The 20,755-nt window shown below is 40.3% G+C and overlaps 4 protein-coding genes across 9 annotated transcripts; 3 read left to right on the forward strand and 1 right to left on the reverse strand.

Annotated features, from left to right (window-relative positions):
• The first annotated feature begins 866 nt into the window (after positions 1–866).
• Positions 867–5,243, forward strand: LOC120296327 (probable protein arginine N-methyltransferase 3). 2 transcript variants are annotated; one of them, XM_039318170.1, is made up of 8 exons: positions 867–1,232; positions 1,576–2,169; positions 2,394–2,491; positions 3,406–3,484; positions 3,611–3,871; positions 3,961–4,128; positions 4,532–4,993; positions 5,030–5,243. In XM_039318170.1, exons 1-7 carry the CDS (start codon positions 933–935, stop codon positions 4,976–4,978), a joined length of 1,947 nt encoding a protein of 648 aa, XP_039174104.1. In that variant the 5' UTR covers positions 867–932; the 3' UTR covers positions 4,979–4,993; positions 5,030–5,243. The 2 variants fall into 2 exon arrangements, with proteins under 2 accessions (XP_039174104.1, XP_039174103.1); XM_039318169.1 differs by having other exon boundaries at positions 4,532–5,001; positions 5,037–5,234.
• Positions 5,244–5,966: 723 nt separating this feature from the next.
• LOC104454526 (peptidyl-prolyl cis-trans isomerase CYP22) lies at positions 5,967–8,934 on the forward strand. Its single transcript, XM_039316476.1, has 7 exons — positions 5,967–6,210; positions 6,335–6,358; positions 7,148–7,235; positions 7,717–7,809; positions 8,201–8,233; positions 8,480–8,536; positions 8,658–8,934. The coding sequence occupies exons 1-7, from the start codon at positions 6,047–6,049 to the stop codon at positions 8,766–8,768; spliced, it is 570 nt and encodes a 189-aa protein (XP_039172410.1). The 5' UTR covers positions 5,967–6,046; the 3' UTR covers positions 8,769–8,934.
• Positions 8,935–10,153: 1,219 nt separating this feature from the next.
• LOC104454528 (NADH dehydrogenase [ubiquinone] 1 alpha subcomplex subunit 6) lies at positions 10,154–12,583 on the forward strand. Its single transcript, XM_010069413.3, has 2 exons — positions 10,154–10,498; positions 12,133–12,583. Exons 1-2 carry the CDS (start codon positions 10,286–10,288, stop codon positions 12,316–12,318), a joined length of 399 nt encoding a protein of 132 aa, XP_010067715.1. The 5' UTR covers positions 10,154–10,285; the 3' UTR covers positions 12,319–12,583.
• A 1,177-nt stretch (positions 12,584–13,760) lies between these two features.
• On the reverse strand, positions 13,761–20,102 carry LOC104454529 (transcription factor TGA2). 5 transcript variants are annotated; one of them, XM_018877537.2, is made up of 10 exons: positions 20,082–20,102; positions 18,615–18,892; positions 18,158–18,357; positions 17,859–17,933; positions 17,704–17,763; positions 17,535–17,612; positions 17,381–17,432; positions 16,060–16,331; positions 14,934–15,182; positions 13,761–14,207 (listed from the first exon to the last, which is right to left on the reverse strand). In XM_018877537.2, the coding sequence occupies exons 3-10, from the start codon at positions 18,218–18,220 to the stop codon at positions 14,061–14,063; spliced, it is 996 nt and encodes a 331-aa protein (XP_018733082.1). In that variant the 5' UTR covers positions 18,221–18,357; positions 18,615–18,892; positions 20,082–20,102; the 3' UTR covers positions 13,761–14,060. The 5 variants fall into 5 exon arrangements, with proteins under 5 accessions (XP_018733082.1, XP_010067718.1, XP_010067716.1 ...); XM_010069416.3 differs by lacking the exon at positions 20,082–20,102 and adding an exon at positions 19,802–20,075; XM_010069414.3 differs by lacking the exon at positions 20,082–20,102 and adding an exon at positions 19,634–20,075.
• Between the last annotated feature and the right edge of the window lie 653 nt (positions 20,103–20,755).

The raw sequence follows: 20,755 nt of genomic DNA on the forward strand, positions 1-20,755 counted from the left end.
GTCATAATAATCATACTTACTATCATGTCCATTATGATGTAGTTATGCCTTTCGACCACACCAATTTGTTCTAAATAAGATACCATTCCAGAATCTTTCAAGTATTTGACAAATGACAATTTAAGTTATTAAATATTGCCATACAACTCAAAATGCTCATCACTACGGTCATATCTAATAATCTTTAAGACTCATTTCAATTGTTTCTTGACTTTAGTGCGAAAAGACTTAAATCTATTCAAAAATTCCGACTTTTCTTTTATAAAAAATAACTACCTAATTTCCTAAGGGAGTCCTAACATTAAATTTAGTCTCAAACCTATTTGATTATTTTTTTGTCCAATCTCAATTCTACCTTGATTTTTTTTTTGTCTAAGAAAAATCATCAACTTTCAATCTATTTTTAAACTTACCTTGTAATCTAGTCCCAACTTGACGTGGCAGTTCCATGTTGATAACAAATTCACATCAACAATGTGATATAATAAATTATCTCTAAAATGAAACTATTATAAAATATGAAAACTAGAGACGACGATTTTTGGATAGATGGTAAATGAGGGCAGATTTAAGATTGGGATAAAAATTGATGATTTTTCTCTTAAACCAAAAATTTAAAAGAAGTTTTGAGTTAGATTTATGATAGATTGTTGTGGTTTATGAAGACAAAGAAGAGTTCGGGGCAAATTTGGATTGAATCTAAATTTAATTTCCAGGCAATATTTTTATTTGGGATAGAATTGTAATTAGACCTGAAGTTTGGATTTTTTTTATTAATTAGGCTATAAAGTGACATAGTATTACAATAACTATTCATTCGGAAGACATTCAGACTATTTTAAATATATGTAACAGTATAGTAGGGTTTTACATCAGAACATAAAGGGTTTTAGAGTTCAGACCACTTTCCCTTCTCGTTCCACCGCAACGACATGGCCACAAGCCCCGACCAGGAACCCACGAACCTGGAGCGACATGGATCCTCGGAAGATTCGGAGGAGGACGAGGAAGGAGATGATTGGATATTCGATGTCGACGATGAGGACGAAGACGAAGACGAGGAGTCCAGCCCGAGCTTCCTCTGCTTGTTCTGCGACGCCGTGCACAGCTCGTGCGCTTCCCTGTTCGAGCACTGCTCGTCGGCCCACCGCTTCGATTTCGGCGGCATAAGGAAGGCCTTGGGTTTGGACTTCTATGGCTCGGTCAAGCTCGTCAACTATGTTCGCTCGCAGGTCAGTTCAGATTGTTCGCCCGGGATTTGTCCTTGCGAACGTTGAGATATACCCAAAGAATTCCCTTTTCGAGTGTCTCTTCTGTCATTTTAGGAAAGTCGCAATCTTGTTGTATACTTTTGTTTGTATGTTAGCTTGTATTGAATTTTGGGTGTGGTTCACGTTGTGTGGTGTGGTTCACGTTGTGTGGTGTTTCAGTTTGACAATTCTTGAGGGAAGCTTCAGCTTGGTTCCCTTCATCTTTGATGACTGCGAGTTTCTTGTTCCAATTACTGATTTTAGACAGCTTGGTGGATAGATATGAGGGCTGAGGCTTCCTTCTCTCTATTTTCTTTCCTGCTAGGTGGCTAAAAATCGGTGTTGGAGCTGTGGGTTGGAATGCGTCTCAAATCAAGATTTACTGAATCATTTACATGAAGCAAATTCTTTGGAAGATGTCAAACTTCATGTAGACAATGATGAATATCTCAATCCTTTCCTTCAAGAGGATCCACTCTTGTACAGCTTCGATGAAGACGAAGTGGGTGAAGATGACCCTTCTTCTATGTTAGTCGACAAAGAGGAAATTGTGAAGGAGTTGAGGGAACTGGGTATCTCCTTGAACTTTGAGTTGCCTGTTGACATGGCTGCATTATCTTCTGATCCTACAAAGGAAGGTGGACGTCCAGATGTTGCATCAACTTCCAACAGTAAAACAGACACAGCTGGTTCTATGAATTCCTGTAACCCCTTAAGCGGGGCAGCTTTTCTGCAGAAGGAAACAGGAAGTGATCTGAATTTAAGGGCAGAAGTCCGATCTTCCAATGGTATTTATGAAAATGGGAAAGGAGGAAATCGTTTGAAAAGGCTCACTGCAAACAATGTCAGGACTGTGAACGAAAACTATTTTGGGGCTTACAGTTCATATGGCATCCACAGGGAGATGATAAGTGACAAGGTAATATTGATTTTTTTCTTAATCTCTGGCTGGTAAAGCTTAATAGTCTGTCAAAAAATTTGAATATTTATTCTGGCTTGTTTTTCCAGAAAAAGGTTTCGTTGGGAAACGGCTGGTTTTTTCTTTCTTTTTGTGCCATTTTTTTTCCCAGTAAGCCAGGAACTTCTTGCTTGATTTATTGTTTCTGCTCTGAGAGTTTAACTTGATGTTCTCCGCATATGCAGGTGAGAATGGACGCGTATAGCCAAGCTATCCTGAGGAATCCGTCTCTCTTCAGTAATGCTGTTGTGATGGATGTAGGATGTGGAACTGGTATTCTAAGGTTAGTCAGCATATCTTTTTATCAGATGTTGGCTCTTTATAAATATGCATTTATCTATAAAAGATTATCTTTACTATCATGTATGATGTAAGTCATGGTCATAAATGAACTTTGTTCTATTAGCAAAATTCACATGTTGCTCTTTGCTCTTCATTTCTTCTGTCTGCTTAAATTAATTATGATTCCTCTTGATTTTGGTGATGATATTGTTTGGTACTTCCTCCCAAACCACCACCACCAACCCCCCCCAAAAAAAAAAAAAAAAAACGAACAAACAAAAAAACCAAAAGAAAAGAAAAGCTATTCTCCTGCATCCTTGTATGGATGTCAATACCTTCTTAAGCTATATTGTGATAATCTTACATAGAAGGCTTGGGCAGAATAGTCCTTACTTGTATAGGTCACGCTGCATTATTAGTTATTCATTATTTAGTTTAAGCACCATTATGTTCAGTATAAGAATACGTATCTCAATATCTTTGTTGTGGTTAGATTGGCTCTCTTGGGTTATATAATCCTCAACCAGGGTATTCTTGTTGCGGGATTAGCTATGCTGGGACCTTGGTCATGTTTTCTCTTGATTAATGTCTAGCAATTGCGTGCACAGCTCACTCAGTTTATGTTACAAAAAAGTTTTCTGCTTCCACTGCTGTTTGCAATCGGTTTGATCTCTCAGGTCCCCTCTCCCAATACTTTTGATTGGATTCCATCTTCTAGCAAGCCATTAAGATGCCTGAGTTTTTACCATCTCTAAGCCACCTGGTGTTGCTTGCCGAATTGTTTTATCTATTCAAATGGTTAATTTCAAGTGTCCTAAGTTTGATAAATTCAAGTTGTGGGTGTTCACTTTATCCCTCCCTTTTGATGACCTCATATTAGTAAATGAGCACCGCCAAATTTTTCTTCATTGTTAGCTTATTTGCTGCTCAAGCTGGGGCCTCAAGAGTGATTGCAATTGAAGCCAGTGAGAAGATGGCTGGTGTAGCTACTCAGGTAAAGTTTCACCTGTCAGTGGATCTCTTGTTAATTTTTGTGCCGCACCTATTAGTTTTTGCAGAACACTTTTTTTATCTCCCTTGTTGAATTCTCCACTTTTTCCATTCTGCTTGATCATTGCAGATTGCAAGAGACAATGGCCTCTGGCGGAGTGGAAGACCAGATGGATGTAATGATAGTTGCAAAGGCGTCATGGAAGTTGTTCATAGCATGGTTGAAGAGCTTGATAAATCCATACAGATCCAACCTCATTCTGTGGATGTGCTAGTCAGTGAGTGGATGGGATATTGCTTGCTATATGAGTCCATGTTAAACTCAGTCCTTTATGCACGGGATCGATGGCTGAAGCCAGGAGGTGCCATACTCCCTGACACTGCAACTATAGTAAGTTGTTTTATTTTTTCCATCTTAAATCCGTATGCTGCTATTTGCTGCTACAGAGGTTTATGTAATTATCTCCGGTTTCTTTCCAGTTTGCTGCTGGATTCGGAAAAGGTGCAACAAGTATTCCTTTTTGGGAAGATGTCTACAGTTTCAATATGTCTTGCATTGGCAAGGAAATTGTCGAAGATGCTGCTCGATATCCTATAGTTGATGTTGTGAATGATGGTGATCTAGTCACTGATGCAGTTGTTCTTCAGGTTAGTGGGGAATTCCTCATGTTTATTTTTAAGGATATGAAGAGTAGTTTCCTAGTTCCTAGTAATTTATTGCACGGAGGGAAAGTGGGGTCCATATTTTTGTCCGTCTGCTTGTTTTGCATCTATTTCTTCCTAGTCTGTCTCACTAATCCAACTGCAATTGTTTGATGAGCATGCTGATGGAGTTAGCTATCCTCATATTCTGTTCATGTTCCATTTAGCCCGTCCAACAAAGCTAAATAGTCTCCTTATCTCACGAGTTGCAGCGATGCTGCTATCTGGGCTGGGATCGGATATCTTTTATTTGCTCTCTCTCTCTCTCTCTCTCTCTCTCTCTCTCTCTCTCTCTCTCAACTTATTATTGATCTATGGCTTTGCAATGGTGGCTTTTATTTTGCTTCAGGCTTTCGACCTTGTTACAATGAAGCCTGATGAAGTGGATTTTACGTCAAATATCGAGATAGTTCCCAAATTGGCTGGTCTAGCAGACAAAGATGGCAAACCGACCTGGTGCTATGGAGTTGTATTGTGGTTTGAGACTGGGTTTACCAGCAGGTTTTGCAAGGATTTTCCAACCGTGTTATCCACTTCCCCAGCTACCCCTAAAACTCATTGGGCACAGACGATCATGACGTTTCGTGAACCTATTGCTATGTCATCGAGGAGGCCCTGTGCTGACAGGCTTGCTCCAGTTGGTACTGATGCCTGTCCTGCCGAGAAAATTCGCTTAAGAATAAGCATAGCACGTGCTCCTGAGCATCGCAGCATCGACATATCCCTGGAGGCTGTTGGTATTGACCTGGATGGTAGGAAGAGAAATTGGCCCGTGCAAATATTCAATCTATGTTAGCAGTTGAATTTGTTGATTTCCTCAAGATTTTTTTTTTTTTTTTTGGTCGAGATTTCCTCAAGATTCACTAGCCTTGTTCTCTCTTCTTGAAGCCTGGAAGGCTTGCAATTTTGTCTTTATAGTACCAAACACTTGGATCATTTTAGTTTTTCTGTTAATTGCTCGAAAAGAGAGTTGTTAATTGGGAAAATGTGAATGCCTTTCTATTCACGGGCATATAAGACCTTGTCGATATGAAATTTGAATTTTACCAGCTTTATATTGACTCGATGTTGATCATTCCGGTAAATCTCGATTGCTTAACCACAAATACAAGTCAATAACTTATCAATCAATTGCGCAATTGCAAATGGTATGTAATTTTGTGATTCCATAGATTTTTGTTGTCATGGCTCGATAGTTGATATCAACATCCTAATGGCTTTGGATAGTTATTTGTTAAATTGACGATACAACAGATGTCGATTAATCTAAGAGTAAGCTGGAAACCTTGTTTCATGAAATATTTTGATTTAATGTTGGCATATCAGTTTATCTCATTAAACAACATAGTTGATTTAAAATCATGATTATGTCACCTTTCAACTTTTATGCGATAATATCATTAGAAGTTATAAAACTTGTTAAGAAAGTACAATCAAGTTTAAAATTTGCAAAAAATACAATTAAGTTTTAAAACTTGTCACATTTATGCAATCAAGATTATATTATTTAGATATTATTATTATTTAAATTAGTTTTAAAAAAAAAGAAATGTTAAATTTTTTTTATACTTGTGTGATAAGTTTTAGGATTATCCAACTTTCATTATGATTATACCCAAATTCCCGGTCGGCACCTTATATTTCTGAAAAGAGGCCGGTCTGTGTTAGTCAGGCCGGTTTGGCGGTTCAGTCCCCGGTTCATGACGAGGGGCCGGTTAGCCAACATTTCCCAAGGGTACATTTTTGCCTGATTGCATTCGCTATTTAAACAAAAGAGGAGAGAGGAAGAGAGAGAGAGAGGAGGGAATCTGCTCGAGCGAAAAGACAAGAACGCAGAAGGAAAAGAGAGAGAGAGAGAGAGAGAATGGCAACGGGAGGGAACGGAGGGGGAGTGGAGTGGCACTTGCGGCCTCCGAACCCGAAGAATCCGGTCGTCTTCTTCGACGTCACCATCGGCACCATCCCCGCCGGTCGTATCAAGATGGAGCTCTTCGCCGACATCGCCCCCAAAACTGCTGAAAACTTCAGGTCTTCTCTCTCTCTCTCTCTCTATGTTGAGTCGTTTTTTATGCTTCTTCTTTTTCCTCTCCTTTCCCCGCGAAATCCCTCCGAGTGGTTCTGATTAAATTAGTTTATTTTGTGAATTTTCCAGGCAGTTCTGCACCGGGGAGTACAGGTAATTCGACATACTCGAACTCATTCATCATCTAGTTTACTTAGCTTTCTACGTAATTAGTGTTCCATATGTTGAATCTGCCTCAGAAGAGTTTCGGGTTATACATTTTGATCCGATATGAGAGCCGGAGTGCGCAAGTTTTTGAGACTTTAGTAGTCTCCCGCTCTTAAAAAAGTCTTCTTGCATATTATGCTTGTCCTCGGTTGGCTTCCTAGATTGGGAGGTCGGTAACTTGTCGTGGGTTTTTCATTCTTCTGGGTTGTGACCCGTGAGTCAGAGTGAACGAGCTCCTTTCGCAAATTAGCCCCTTATTTCCTGGCGCACATTTTTTTATTGGCTCGAATGCCTTGTGAACTTGGTGGCTTGGCCAGGTCAAGCTTAATCCTAGTGACTCATTTGCTTCGATGATTGCTGTGGCAGGCACCACCATCATCCGGTTTTAGTTGGGTAGAGATGCACTGTTTTGATCATTACAGGTTGGGCAATTATCGTCTTCCCGATATGACTTTGTTGTTGCCACTTGCCAGACCATGTTTGTCTTATAATTTTATATTGTCCGACTGCTAGTTCAATATTTTCATGCAATGATCAACTTCCCCAGCACTGGCTCAAAAAATTTGCGAATCATCTTTGTATTTATTTGGATGGGCAAACTTGAAAGTGCTATCCTTAGGACACATGTACAGTTTGTTGGTGGTCCATTTATTTACTGATGGATGGATCGTAAATTTGTGGAATTTTCTTCTTACTTATTGGTTATCTCCATGTCTTTTGGATTAAAATTGGCAGAAAAGCTGGTCTTCCCGTTGGGTATAAGGGGTGCCAATTCCATAGGGTTATTAAGGATTTCATGATTCAAGCCGGTGACTTTTTGAAGGTAGGCCTGATAACTCCTGAAATTATGTTTTGATCTTCAACTTTCGGTTTAACCGATGGAACTGCTTAGCCAAGATTAATGGAACTGGTTCGTGGATGGCCATTTTTCCTTTGCTTCCTTTTTATATTCCCAGCTGACGGTCACTAATAAAGCAGCATGGTATGGCGTGCATTTGTGTGTGTGGACATGCATACGCGTATTACTCTGAGCATAAAAGAGATGGCAAAAGAGATAGTATCCTCAAATTCTTGTTTTGATATATTCCTGTAACTGCTACATGTAGAACATTGTTTAAATTTATATTAGTTATCGCTTTGGAGTAGTCCCTTACTGCCATTTTGAGCTTCAGAGGATCCTTGTTATATTTGAACTTATTTTTTCTAACCTGGGATACTGAAATATAAACCACTTTACCATTTGCAATGACAGTGGAATTTGCTTTCCTGTGTAATTCTTTGAAAGCCAATGTTTTGCTTCACAGGGCGATGGAAGCGGATGTATTTCCATATATGGGCACAAGTTTGATGATGAAAATTTTGTTGCCAAGCACACCGGTCCTGGTTTATTATCAATGGTATATCCGTGGCTCTAGCTCTTGTCATGTTGTACTATTAACTTCTTCTTTTTTAATAGAAGATCTCATGCAATTCTATTTAGTTTTAGGGTTTTGCCATTTTGAGCAGATTATATGTTTGGAGTCTGAATCTTGTTGCATATCCTGGAAACTTTTTATTCTGCTGCCTAATCTGAGAAGTTCAACTCATCAAGTCGCGAGTTAATTATCTGTTACAGCTTTGACATCTGGATCTAGCATTTAGAAAATTGCTGTGGTGTCTCTTTCAGTCGCATGGATCTTCTTTCAATCGGAGTCTTTTGTAATCCATACATTAGGTTCTCAAGTACTGTGTCAGTAAATTCGGTTTTCCTTTTGGATAGTGGTAACAGCAAATTTACTTCTTTCTCAGGCCAACAGCGGACCCAACACTAATGGATGTCAGGTAAATCTCTCTCTCTCTCTCTCTCTCTCTCTCTCTCTCTCTCGTGTTCTCGCACCAACTTGCACACTCTTTTCATAAGAGGAGTAATTGTGATGGTAGTCTATATTACTGGTCCATGTATCATATCAATTTGCACTTGTTTTCAACGGTTATTGGGACACTAGATAATTTATGATAGCAATTTCAGCTTATCTTAGCTTTTTGTGGACACTGGATATCATCTTTGACATGTACATCTTGCTGCAGTTTTTCATGACCTGTGCAAAGTGTGATTGGCTCGATAACAAGCATGTCGTCTTCGGGGTATGACCACGAAAACCAGCCTTAAATGTCTTTATTTCTTATCCGTACTGAATTTTAAGTTATCCAAAGAATATACCTCTGTTGAAAGGATTCTGAATCATTAATGTTTTTGCTCATGTAGAGAGTGCTTGGCGACGGTCTTTTGGTTTTGAGGAAGATTGAGAATGTAGCTACAGGACCCAACAACAGGCCTAAACTGGCATGTGTCATTGCTGAATGTGGGGAAATGTAAATCTCCAGATTCAGTTTGGTCCATTGTGCATTATCATCTAATCAAAAGAAGGGTCTCTTTATCATATTGAAGCACTTACCTTTGGAGCAGAATGCTTGTTTTCCTCTGTGATATTCCTGCAATCCTGATGGATATGAAAATGGACGGAAGATTTCATCCTTACCAATCTCTCTCTCTCTCTCTCTCTCTCTCTCTCTCTCTCTCTCTCTGTTTGCTTTTGGAGTTCATAAGAAACACTTGGAACGTAATGCCATTGATGGGCAGTGTTTTGGGTCCTTTTGGGCTTGCTCGAACCTTTGAAGGATCTTGTCTAGCTGCATACTAACAAAGCAAAGGAAGCCTCGTTTCTTAGGCTTAGCAAGTCCTGATATGCTTGAATCGGCGGAAGATGAATGGAGAGGGAAGCAGGAGGTAAGTAAAAGAAGGGGAATGAAGGAGAAAGAACCCTCCTTAAGGGACAGTATCGACGGAGGATTTGTCTTCCACTATGGGACAAGGGTGTCCCGGGTGTCCCTTCAGTTGAAGTGTTCTCAATGGGTGGATTGAGCCGGGTCACGTACGCCGAGCAGCGGTCTGCCCCTATTTCGCGGCTTTCGAGACGGGGTCTAATGTATGTCTGAGACTTAGGTCGATATTTGGGTGGGCCGCGGTAAGGCCACCTGACTGGAGCTTCATGCTTGACCCCCTGATTGGAAGTGAAAAATTTTGACCGCGTCAAATACAATTGGAGTTTTCAATTTTCGCTATCAAATAGTAAAAGTGTCGATGTTTTCTCTTGTTCTACCATTTACTTCATTTATTTTGCAAAAAATAGATAATTAGAAAACATTTTTCTAATAATTATTTTGTGTATCGTATGTAAAATAGACAATCAAAAAATGTTTTCATCATTCATGAAGATATTGAAATATTAGTTATTATTGATAATGAAAATATTTCTCGTTGACTAATAAATATTTCAATCGATAGAAACTATTGTTCATAGAAAAATGTTTTTCTATCCAATCAAGTTTTGCTAAACAAATGGAGTCTTAAACTCTCAAAGACACTATACACTTTGGAGTTTGGGATCGGATGAAAAGAATTTGAAGTTAGTGGATAGTGTAAGATGTGATTTACCGTTGAAATTAGATGGTGTAAAAAAAGGAGAAAAATCATGAAAAATCCCAACAACGCCCAAACTTGAGCTTTTAAGGTACAATTGCTCTAAAAATAGGCGGACATGGAAAAAACAATAAAACTCCCTCCCGTTAAAGTCCGATTTCGGTCGAACCGAAAACATCCGGTTCAAAAGGCCAGGCCATCAACACTGGCCCAAAACCCGGTCCGGTCCGGTCCGAGCATTAAGCCATGAGAAGTCGGGAAGGCGTGGGGGTGTCTCCGCCTGTGGTCTTCTTTCTGCTCTGCTGGGGAAGAAACTGAAGCTCAGGTTAAGAGCGAGCGAGCGAGATTTCGACTCAGTGAGTTCGGGGGTGGGGGGAGAGAAGGGAGGAGGGGAGGTCGCAACTGAGCCAGCCATGGCGTTTACGTTGAGGAGCGTGAAGGTGCCGCCGAACTCGGCGAGCCTGGAGGAGGCGAGGCACCGGGTGTTCGATTTCTTCCGGGCGGCCTGCCGATCCATCCCAACCGTCATGGATATCTACAACCTCGACGACGTCGTCACCAAGTCCCACCTCCGCTCCGCCATCTCCGCCGAGATCCGCAAGAACCTTCACGTCACTAACCCTAAGGTCCTCTCTCCCTCTCTTTCTCCGATCGTGATTTTACATCGCCCTCTCGTCGCTCTCCGTACGTGGCTCCCATTTGCGTCTACGCTCGCTAGGTCGGGGCGGTCAATGGCAGCGAATCGAAATGTGTGGTTTGGTTGATCGGGGCTTAGATTGCGGCGAAGGATAGAGTTGGGGGCGGCGTTCTGGAACCCGTTGAAAATGAGTAATCGTAATTGTTTTTGGAGGCGTCAGTTTCGTGCCTACCTTTATCATTTGGCACTGGTGTCCTGTTGCGTTTGGGCTCTCTGCCGCCGGTCCAATTGCTCATAGATCCCGTGTTCTTTTGAGCACAGTTGTTAGATTATATTGGAATTCGAGTTGCGAGTGGTTCAGTGAGCCTTTATTGATTCTCTCCTGAAAAGGCATATGGAGTCTGCGGCTGACAAGGATTTTCTCGATATATGAGAAAATTGATCCAATTTCAGCCTAAATGCTGTTGCAGAATCCCGCACCCTGCAAGTATTTCATTTGTCTTAGTGTTTATGGAATGGCGTTGTATAATTGGTCAGGTGTATGCATCTAGTTAGCTGGTATGCTCAACAATTATGCATGGAAGCAAGCAATGGTATCTCTTCGTGTGGTTCTGGTTATTCCTGATTGGATAAACGTCAAAATTGATTTTGGAGTGTCAAGTAGGAGCACGCATCAGGTTTAATGGTGAATGTTGAAGCCACAATGTCGAATTTCCAGAAAATGGCTGTCATGGATAAGTCTTTTCAGCTGATTACTTTGGTGCCTGTTGATGTGAAGCATGTGGTGAAATTACTCTTAGAAATTATATTACGAAGTGCATTCAGTCCTTTTCTGATATCTAATAAAGTTATAGAGAGGAGGGGAATTCTCAGTCTTCAATACTTTTAACACAAAGAATACTTGTTCATGGCACTAACTTCAAAAACTCCATCGAGACAGGAAGTGAATGATGCTTTAAATTAAGGTTGTGTGCATATTAAGTGCTGCTTGTTGAGTAGTCATAAAGTTGGCTATTCACTCAAATGTTTGTTCTGATTTTTTATCTTCGATGATGCTGTCGATGCTCACCTTTCTTATGTGCATCAAATGATTTGGATAACCGGTTTTATTTCGTCAGGGCTTAGGCTGCAACTAAAAAAAAACAAAAAACAAAAGTATTGTCTGTTTGAGAAAAGATCATGAATGGATTTTATCGCTTACAGAAACAGCGTTGGCAATAAGACGGTCAATTGAAAAGATGATCAATCATGTTGACTCAATCCCCCCCCTCCTTTTTTCTTTTTCTTCTCTCTATTCTCAAACTTTTGCTCTGCCTTTTGCAGAGCACGGGAGTCAAACGCCACACCTATGATACTAGTGTCCCCACCCGCCCAATTCCCTTACCACTGGGCCATGCCCAGTGGGTATCATGTCAACTGTTTAACTGTTGATATAAAAGTCAATCATTGTTACCTATTGCTTCCAATTTAGCTATGACAGTTGGCTAAGAAAAATGGAGGATTTTTTGAAATAGCATAATCAAAGTTGGATATGAGCTTCTGGTTGAGCATGTTGCATATCGAATAATTCATATTGCATAGTGGTGATAGAGTCGCCAGCGTTCTGATAGTAATAAGGTGCAGGTGATTGATATGCTTCTCTTCAAGGGGATGGAAGAACTCAACAATATTAGAGAGCATGCTAAGCAGAGGCACCACATCATTGGCCAATATGTGGTGGGAAATCATGGGCTTGTGCAGGATTTAGGCGCAAAGGAGAAGGACATGTCCGATTTCCTGAAAAGTTTTTATAAAAGCAACTACTTCTGAGCTTTCATCAGTGGCATGTCTCGCTAAAGATTGTGATTTCAGGTGCAAACTTCTGGAATAAAACTTTGTACTTGCAATTGCTCTTCTACATTGGGGGTAATCACCCTTTTCAGTTGAGAATTCGTTTGACTTTATGTGTACTATATTCTTTCGGTTCTTTTCTCGGTCAGTTGCTTGCATATGTGAATTATGTCAGCTCCAGACATGCTGGACTAGAACTGAGTAGAGCATTCAAGCATATCTATGTGTTGCAGTTTTGCTTGGAGAAGCTTGTCAATCAGAGCTCGATATTACCCATTAAAATTGTTTTCTTAGTCTTGAAATAGGAGGAAATTCAGGGAATTGAGGCAATTCTGCTTTAAGTCCTGGGAGCGGGACTGTTAATGCATTGGTTTAACACACAGAAATGAACACATCAAGTAATTGTCTTGAGCATTGAAGGATCTTAGAGCTGGAGTCCAAGAGCCCATCTCCCACGGCTTCTACTTCTCAGATGAATTCTCATTGATATTGCCCTTTAGCATCAAAACCTTACGACATAATCTTGTCTTTCTATATATTTTATAAAGACAATTTTCAAGTTCGGTATCCACCCTCGATATGACGAGAATACCCTTAGTTTCAATTTTCAAAGTGGCAAAAAGTAACGAGCATATTGATCATTATTAATGAAAACTTGATATCTTTGAGCGATTGCTTACTAAATCTTCTCCTATTTTAATGTAGCATGGACTCATTACTAACAGTCATGTCCCCATTTTCGTCTTCAATTTGGCATGTGCGTGACCCGAAAGTAAAAGTTAGCTCCTCTCTAAATTATGCAGGTCTTTTGGCTTTTTTTAGCTGACATATGGAATATGATGAGAATAGTCGCGAAATGTAGGAGCTGCATATATTTTAGTCTTTACTTATATTTGGTGAAGTACGAAGCTAAAAATTTGCAAATTACAAGTAAAATGTCTTGTTCAAATGGTTTAGGAAGAATTCCCAATGTTCCCCTCGCGTTTCGCTCACAAATCAGTTTATGTTCATAATTGGTCCTCGAACTCTTTACATAAATATTACCCTCGTTCGCATCTCACAGGGTAGAATAGCGGTGAGAGCATTCCAAAAGAAAATTGGCAATCTGAACGAATCCAATTACACGTCGAGTGTTTTACAAGTAACAGGTGAGAAATTAAAGAGGATATTTGTAGTTTTTCTAAAATCCCAAGACGCGCTAGAAAGGTGGCCTAGTCGACACGTCAGGAAAATTTGCTCCTTTACTTTATGTTCCGTGAGCCAGATTGATCTGTCGGAAGGAATATATTATACAACTCGTGCATCGCCGGGTACCCACGGGCCACCACCAAGTTTTCATTAACAAACTTGTGATGATTAGAAAGTAATTTTGGATTATCAGAATGATTCGAAGTGCTTCCTTTAACAATCTTACCACATCATTCCAGAAACTGCAATAATGGTTGCACCAATTATTAGATGACTAATGAACAGGAGTGCCTACACAATTAGCAGTATCTTCAATGAGAACAATGCAATCCCAACCTATGATAGCTTAGCATACCATCAATCAATTCTCTGTGACTTCGTGTCTAAGAAAGAAAAAATAATTATAGCCAAAAGAAAAAAAAAAAATGAAGAAAACTAGAAATAAACCAGTTCTAGGTCCGAAACTACTTCAAAACTGATAGCTTCCTAAAGATCACCAATGTACATGTCAGCCTGCATAGACCATGACCTCTTCATTCTCTTGGACGGGCAAGCCAGAGGGAACTAAGGGCCCGAAGTCGGGAGAAATAATCATGAATTGCAAGGAGTGCACGAGCTGACTGACGAGTCGTTAATAAGCGATTCATTTGTTGTAGAGTCTGTTGCCGCAGGTTGTCAGCCTGGTGGCGGCAATCAAAAATAGTTAAAATCAGATTCAGAATAAAGCCAGAGGCACAGAACAACAATACCCCAATGAAAAGTTGCAGGAAATACTTGGCAGCACAAGATCCTAGAATCAGTCTCAGGGGCTCTTAGGATGTTTACCTAGACCTTCTCACTGGTTCATTGTAAGGATCATAATAGCTTGCAATCGAATTGAATAGTATGTATCAATAAAAAGGCGAAGTTATGCTACAAGTTTATGAAATTTGCCCTTACAATAATTTTTGCATGCTTTGCATGCAGGAAACATGAGATTTGGTTAAGAGTTGATTCCCTCTAAATATCTACAGCAGGATCTAGTATTATATGCTGCCATTATCAAATCAAACTAATAGTAGAGAAAAATCCAGAAAACTCGGTCTGACTTTCTATTATGAGCTATGTGAACATTCCAAAATCTTGGACGTCAGTTCGACAGCAAGCTACGTAGAAATGCTAGACATTGAAAACTGACATGCAGTCAAAGATGATATGTTCTTTTCCTTCAATCGATGGAAAATCCATTTTGAAAGGCCAGGAATAAACTTCTCGAGTGTGACACCAAAGGGAAAGTCTATAACACAACTCTAGCACCCGAAAAGAATGACCCAATCCAAGTTTGTGGGAATTCAATATGAACATCCAAAGAGATCAGAAGATTGATGTTATATTCTTTTTTGGTCAGAAGATCAATGTTATATTACCTGGCGGATAAACCCATCAAGTGTCCCTAGCTTTCCCATAGCCATGGCCATTTGACCCATGTAATTTGCCACATTGCCAGATGAACCCGCAGAACCCAGAGATCCGCTGCACAATGTCTCGGCAAGAGATTGCTGCAATGCTTCCATCCCCTGAGACAACGCGTCTTCTGCCTGCTGGGAGGATTGCTGCAAGTTTCCGATACCCGTCAGCTGCTGCTCTGTCAGCGGCTCCAACTGATTCACGAGAAGCTGCTCAAACAAATCCATCAAGATAATTATGCAGGTGTCGCATCAGACGGTGAACTTGCAAGATAATTATGCAAGAACATGCAATCACATTATTCATATCAACCCACGTGCTGGAAGTTAACAAACTACTGTCTGACTAGGGAAACATAAAAAGCTACTGCAGAAAATAAGGCCGCTTGAGTTCTAGGCTTGCTTTCACTTGGGAAGAAAAGGGTACCATGCATAGGTGCATGAAGCGCGAGGGGAGTGGCTGGCAAATGTGCTTCATACACAACTAGTACACAATTGTCTCATCAACCAAGTTTGCAGATGAGTGATCCAAGGGAGTGGTTGGCAAAAGCACTTCATACACGACAGGTAGACAATTGTCTGATCTACCAAGTTTGCAGATGAGTGATTATTATATTCCAAAAATTGAGAAAGGTGAGAACAAGGGCAAGTCATGTGTGAGTGGAGTAGCGAACAAATCAATTTAGGGTGGTAATTCCCACCATGTAAGTTACCTAAAACAGATTGCCTATCTTTATTTTGATCTCAGGTGAAACACAATCAGAAAATTTGCCAGGTGTGAGACCTCTTATTCCTGTCTACTTGATGACTCTCAACTCTCTCCTATATATGGTTCTCCACTTAAGAGTTGAATATAAGGCTGTGAGATGGTCAAATGGAAGAGTCAGCGGTATCAGCAGGGAACTAATTTCCCCGAGAAACAACAACATCGAAACTAATGGAGCCATAATTTGACAAGAACAGGTCAATGGATGGGCATTATGCTGGAGTGCCATGTCTCAAAACAATACAACTTCGGAGCATTTGCTAACTGAGTCCCCAGAAGATATTTTAGAATCCCCCAATGAGGAAGAGAAAAGGTCCTTACCTTGAGGAGTTCTGATGGACGAAATCCGCCAAGCCACATAAAACATCTCTCAGCTGGTGTTTTCCACATTCCCGACAAGAGATGGAAAACATCGTTCTTGGCTGCATTACTCTTCAGCCTGAAGATTTCATCATAGTGTGCCATGATGCCATCAACAATGATACGTAGCTCCCCATCACCTGCATGGGCAGTCACCGCTGACCTCAGCTCATTGATTTGCCGGTTTTGCTCTTCCAACCACCGGGCATATTCTACATCAAATGTCATGGCCCCTGCAAACAATGCAGAAAAAAAAAGAGATCAAGAATTATAGATGAACTTACCTAAAAAAAAGGTATGAACTAACCCAAACTAAAAGCATTCCAATTGGAGCTCTAACTTATGTGACATGCACTAAAGTAAACATCCTGATTATACTGCTGGAGCAATTTGACAACTCACGATAAGGATGTCAACTCAAGTGACAGACACAAAGCATGCAAATGACCAAAATGCATCATCTAGAAAAGGTTAGTACATTTTTCTCAAATTTCTGTAGAAGAAGTTGACCTTCTCCTCAATTTGTCAGAAGAGAAGCCTTCAACATGTACTCACAGCTTAACAACCAATTTTCCCAAAGCTGTTCATTACCCATGCATGGATGCATGTATGATTGCAAAAATCCTTCTCGCTGCAAATCTGATACCTAGACAATCAACTCTTCAGCGTCCAACCACCCATCACTATTACCAACCAGTTTGCATAGTAAAATCCTTGTCACTGCAAGCCTCATACCTAGACAATCATCTCTTCGGCATCCACCCACCCACTATTACCAGCAAATAACTGATCCATGCCCTTTCCACCGAACGGAATGGCCTAAGGTCTTGTGAACTCTGTCCATGACTTTTCCTTAAAATTCTCATGTCACTAAATCAGTTGAACAAATCATTTGACACAGCGCATAAGCTTTCCATATGACTACTAAGTCTAATCCACCGAGGATATGTCAACTTCATGCTCTCCTTTTCTGTCTTGCATCATCCCTTCACTGTTCCTCTGTTGCTACATGCATATGTTTACTCCTTGAAATTGTTGGAAAGAGGCAACAGTCTCATAAAAAGGGGAAAAATTGTTGGTCCTGCCATTTTCACTTAAGTTTATAAAAGGAATTGACCAGCATTATGTTTTACCAGCATTAGCAACTCAGAATGACCCTACTGTATCTGGATCTGCATACTTCTCTCAATTAATTTGCAGAGTAGTGAGGCACTTGTTAACTAGTATCCACAAGCTAGCTATGGAAAAACTGCATCTAAATGACACATAGATAAAAGAATACCATTTCCACCAGATGAGTGAGCTTGGTCTCCTGAGCTTGATATGAATATCCCCTAGAGGAAGAAACATCAAGTTACATTTCAATGTACAGATGACTTTTATCAGAGAGTACGAACTGTAAATATCTGCTAACTTGGTGAGCAACCAAAAATTACCTGTTGTCTTGCTCGCTGGAGTTCCTGCTCTAGTTGAGTTAGCTTCAAGCGGCTACTCTCCAGTTGTTGGACATATGCCTAAGAGATAGGTAAAAGGAAAGCCTTTGGTGAACAAATAGAAGAATGTAAACAGACACATACCATAACAGATGACAATCAATAAACATACTTTTTTCCTTAATCGGCTTTTTCTTGCCGCCTCGCGGTTTTGAGCAAGCCTGCGAAGAGTCTGCATGTCGATTTGGCAAAAGAATCAAAGACTTCATCAGCTGGCTAAAACAACAAATTAATCTCATATGCTCAAACCAAATTATGCAGTATGACCTTTTGATCGGTCTTGTCCTTTGATCTGTCACTGGAGTCATAGGCAACAATAGCTGTAGATTTACCCCTGTCGAACTGCACTATGGACAGTTAAATGTTATATCTCCGTATATACTGGACGACACCAGGACCATCTCCAAAGAAATGAGCACTCCTCATGAGTTATGTTAAATATACAAAAGCACAGACCGGAAACATATAAGAACTATCTGTAGTTTCTTTACAATCAAAACGAGCAATTTTGTACAATTAAACTTGTACGAAAGAAGAAATGATGGACTAAGTGAAACGAGAGTCACCCTCTGATTCTTCTCATCTGTGTCATCACTTGAGATGTCGGTTCTTGGACTACCATCGGCCATTTGGATTTCTATGATTCTTCTGAATACTCTATATTAATGCAGGTCTCAACGCAAGATTTAGGGGCCAATCCTTTTCTGGCAGTGTCCTCCGAGATGTAAACAGAGTTGTCGCACGCCTATTATTAATTGATGTCCTACTGTTTACACCACAAAAGCATATATTAGGAGAACAAAAGAAATCAAGGCGATGCTTTCTTATCGCCTTTAGTTTGAACTAAGGTCTGACACTTCAAAGAAAGCTGTGTCACATTGCACTTATGGTAAAATGAGAGAGAGAAAGAGAGAGTTCCAGCGCAATAGATCAGGAGACAAGAAATTTGGCATATAAGGGATATCTAAGTAAGGATATTAAAATGGGCTCATAAATTCAGCGATATGTGAACAGCTGACTCACCAATAAGAGGAATACGAGAACTGAGATAGATTCAAGATCTCTAATTGGGGATCAAAGTCAGCATCCCACTGACTGCAGGCCTTTTTATTCTCTTCACCGTGCTCCAATGTTTCAAACCCCCAAAATTATGTCACTTTCGCATTGCTCGGAAGAATGTAAAATCTATCAGCTCTATGTCATGTCAGGATTCTTATTATGGAGAAAACCCAAGATTTGCCTCACAAGAATTCAAAAATCATGAGCAGATCCTTTCACCATGGAGTTATCCCCTTCTTCTACTGCTTTGAGCAAATGAGAATTTAATGATCAGAAGGGTAACAAAAAAGGACATTTTATCAATAGAAACCTATCGTGATTAGATACATAAAAGAAAAGATAGATCACAAACTTGTCAGCACCAGAGCAGATGCAATATAAGCACACGTACTAAGAGAAAATTCTCCGAGAACAAACCTACATACCAACCATCCATTATAAAACAGAAACTATTTTACAAAACTTAGCAGCGCCTGATTTATTCATGTCAACAGTATCCAATTGTCAATAAACAACAAGAGCACAAGAAGTCCTCACATGTCCATTGTTTTGATAGACATCATGACACTCGAAACAAGTCGAGAGTGATATCTATTTCCATCACAATTGAAGAGCACGAACATTTAATTCATCGGAAATCCTTTCCTGAGACAACTCACAGCCGCACCCATAACACTAGGGCTTAAGAGAGTACCGTTGGGACTTCATAGACAAGGCTAAGGAATTAAGGACACAAGCTCCCGCATCATATGAACAAACGATAATCCCATCGCAAAGCATATCGGAACATGTATACAGAGGAAATTGAAGCAGCTCGACAAGAAGCGGAAGACAAATCAAAGGACGACCCATGAAGAAAACAAAGCAGGCTTCGCCGGTTGCACAGCTTTGAGGATCACGCCACTGTATGGGCAAAGATGGACCATACCTTAATCCAAGGTGGAGCAATTACAACTGAACTAAGAAGAAGATCCGGGAATTACCCAGATAAAACACAATTCCGAGGATGTAAAATCCATTTCCCAGTACCCACGAATTGACGTTAATGCTGTGCTTCACAAGATTCTTGAAAGAGCAAGAGCCGGTGTTGGGACGAAAGAAGCGAGACTCAAGAACAGATCTTTAACTCGTGGAGTCAAGAATGCTCTTACCCTCTTACGAGAATTCGATACTCGAGCAACCCACGAAGTCAAAATCAACCAGGGAGGCAAGCAAAGTCGGATCAGAGTCCAAGTCCCTTTGACTTGGCCAAGAAATTATTTATAAACTCCCTCTCCACAAGATGAGATTTTGAACGAAGACCCACATGGGAAATTGATGTGGGGAGAAGATGGGAGTGATGATTTGTGTCGGATTAAGTGAGCGAGCGAAATTGGAGGAAGGGGTGGGGGAGAGGGGAGGAAAGAAAGTGACGCTTGGCTCAACTCTTACCCGATTTCAAGGCGTTCACTTTGTTCCGTTGTTTTCTGCCTCTCTCTCTCTCTCTCTGTGCTTTTTCCCAAGACCGGCTATTTTTCTTTTTCATCTTTTTTTTTCTTTGGTTTTTCTTCGTCACTGTTGAGTTGAGTGCTTTGACAATTCATGGTCGTTTTCTTGGGTGCTTATTTTAATGGCCTTCCCTGTTGGCAGTGCCAGATATTCAGAGGATTCGGACAACCTTGCCATCTGCAAGAATCCAAAAAACGGCATCATCCCACCGTTAATTTTTCCTTCCCTCAACCACTAAAATTGCTCTTCTCTCTCTTCCTCGTTTCCCATTTTACTACGTGTCTGACCACCACTTGACGTTGCTGCCGAGAAGCAACGACTTGAGGATGACAAAATTTAAAGAAAAATAGTTATCCCTACAAAGTAGGAAAGGAAAGGGGGCGACTTGATATTAATTTTCGCCGTTGATAATATACGGTGCTTCCCTTTTACGAATACAATTCCCAGTAAAAAAATTTATAAGCCATTGTTGATTTTTCCAAATGCTTGATTTTGAGGGGTGATAAAGAATAAACGGTCGAGTGTTCTTATATTACTTAACACAATCGATTTTCTCTTAACTACTTATACAGTTTGTGGCCTCACACGTATTTTCTTTTCATGTGGATTAACACAAT

The sequence above is a fragment of the Eucalyptus grandis genome, chromosome 7, assembly GCF_016545825.1.
Source record: "Eucalyptus grandis isolate ANBG69807.140 chromosome 7, ASM1654582v1, whole genome shotgun sequence".
NCBI lineage: Eukaryota > Viridiplantae > Streptophyta > Magnoliopsida > Myrtales > Myrtaceae > Eucalyptus > Eucalyptus grandis.

Excerpts from the sequence above, each read along its gene's own strand:
- LOC120296327 (XM_039318170.1), top strand. The coding sequence starts at position 933 with ATGGCCACAAGCCCCGACCAGGAACCCACGAACCTGGAGCGACATGGA. Across the intron at positions 3,485-3,610 it reads TGGCTGGTGTAGCTACTCAG|ATTGCAAGAGACAATGGCCT; the intron begins GTAAAGTTTCAC and ends TGATCATTGCAG. Across the intron at positions 3,872-3,960 it reads TCCCTGACACTGCAACTATA|TTTGCTGCTGGATTCGGAAA; the intron begins GTAAGTTGTTTT and ends GTTTCTTTCCAG.
- LOC104454526 (XM_039316476.1), top strand. The coding sequence starts at position 6,047 with ATGGCAACGGGAGGGAACGGAGGGGGAGTGGAGTGGCACTTGCGGCCT. Across the intron at positions 7,236-7,716 it reads AAGCCGGTGACTTTTTGAAG|GGCGATGGAAGCGGATGTAT; the intron begins GTAGGCCTGATA and ends TTTGCTTCACAG. Across the intron at positions 8,537-8,657 it reads ACAAGCATGTCGTCTTCGGG|AGAGTGCTTGGCGACGGTCT; the intron begins GTATGACCACGA and ends TTGCTCATGTAG.
- LOC104454528 (XM_010069413.3), top strand. The coding sequence starts at position 10,286 with ATGGCGTTTACGTTGAGGAGCGTGAAGGTGCCGCCGAACTCGGCGAGC. Across the intron at positions 10,499-12,132 it reads TTCACGTCACTAACCCTAAG|GTGATTGATATGCTTCTCTT; the intron begins GTCCTCTCTCCC and ends AATAAGGTGCAG.
- LOC104454529 (XM_018877537.2), bottom strand. The coding sequence starts at position 18,220 with ATGGCCGATGGTAGTCCAAGAACCGACATCTCAAGTGATGACACAGAT. Across the intron at positions 17,764-17,858 it reads AGGACAAGACCGATCAAAAG|ACTCTTCGCAGGCTTGCTCA; the intron begins GTCATACTGCAT and ends ATCGACATGCAG. Across the intron at positions 17,433-17,534 it reads TCCAGCGAGCAAGACAACAG|GGGATATTCATATCAAGCTC; the intron begins GTAATTTTTGGT and ends TTCTTCCTCTAG.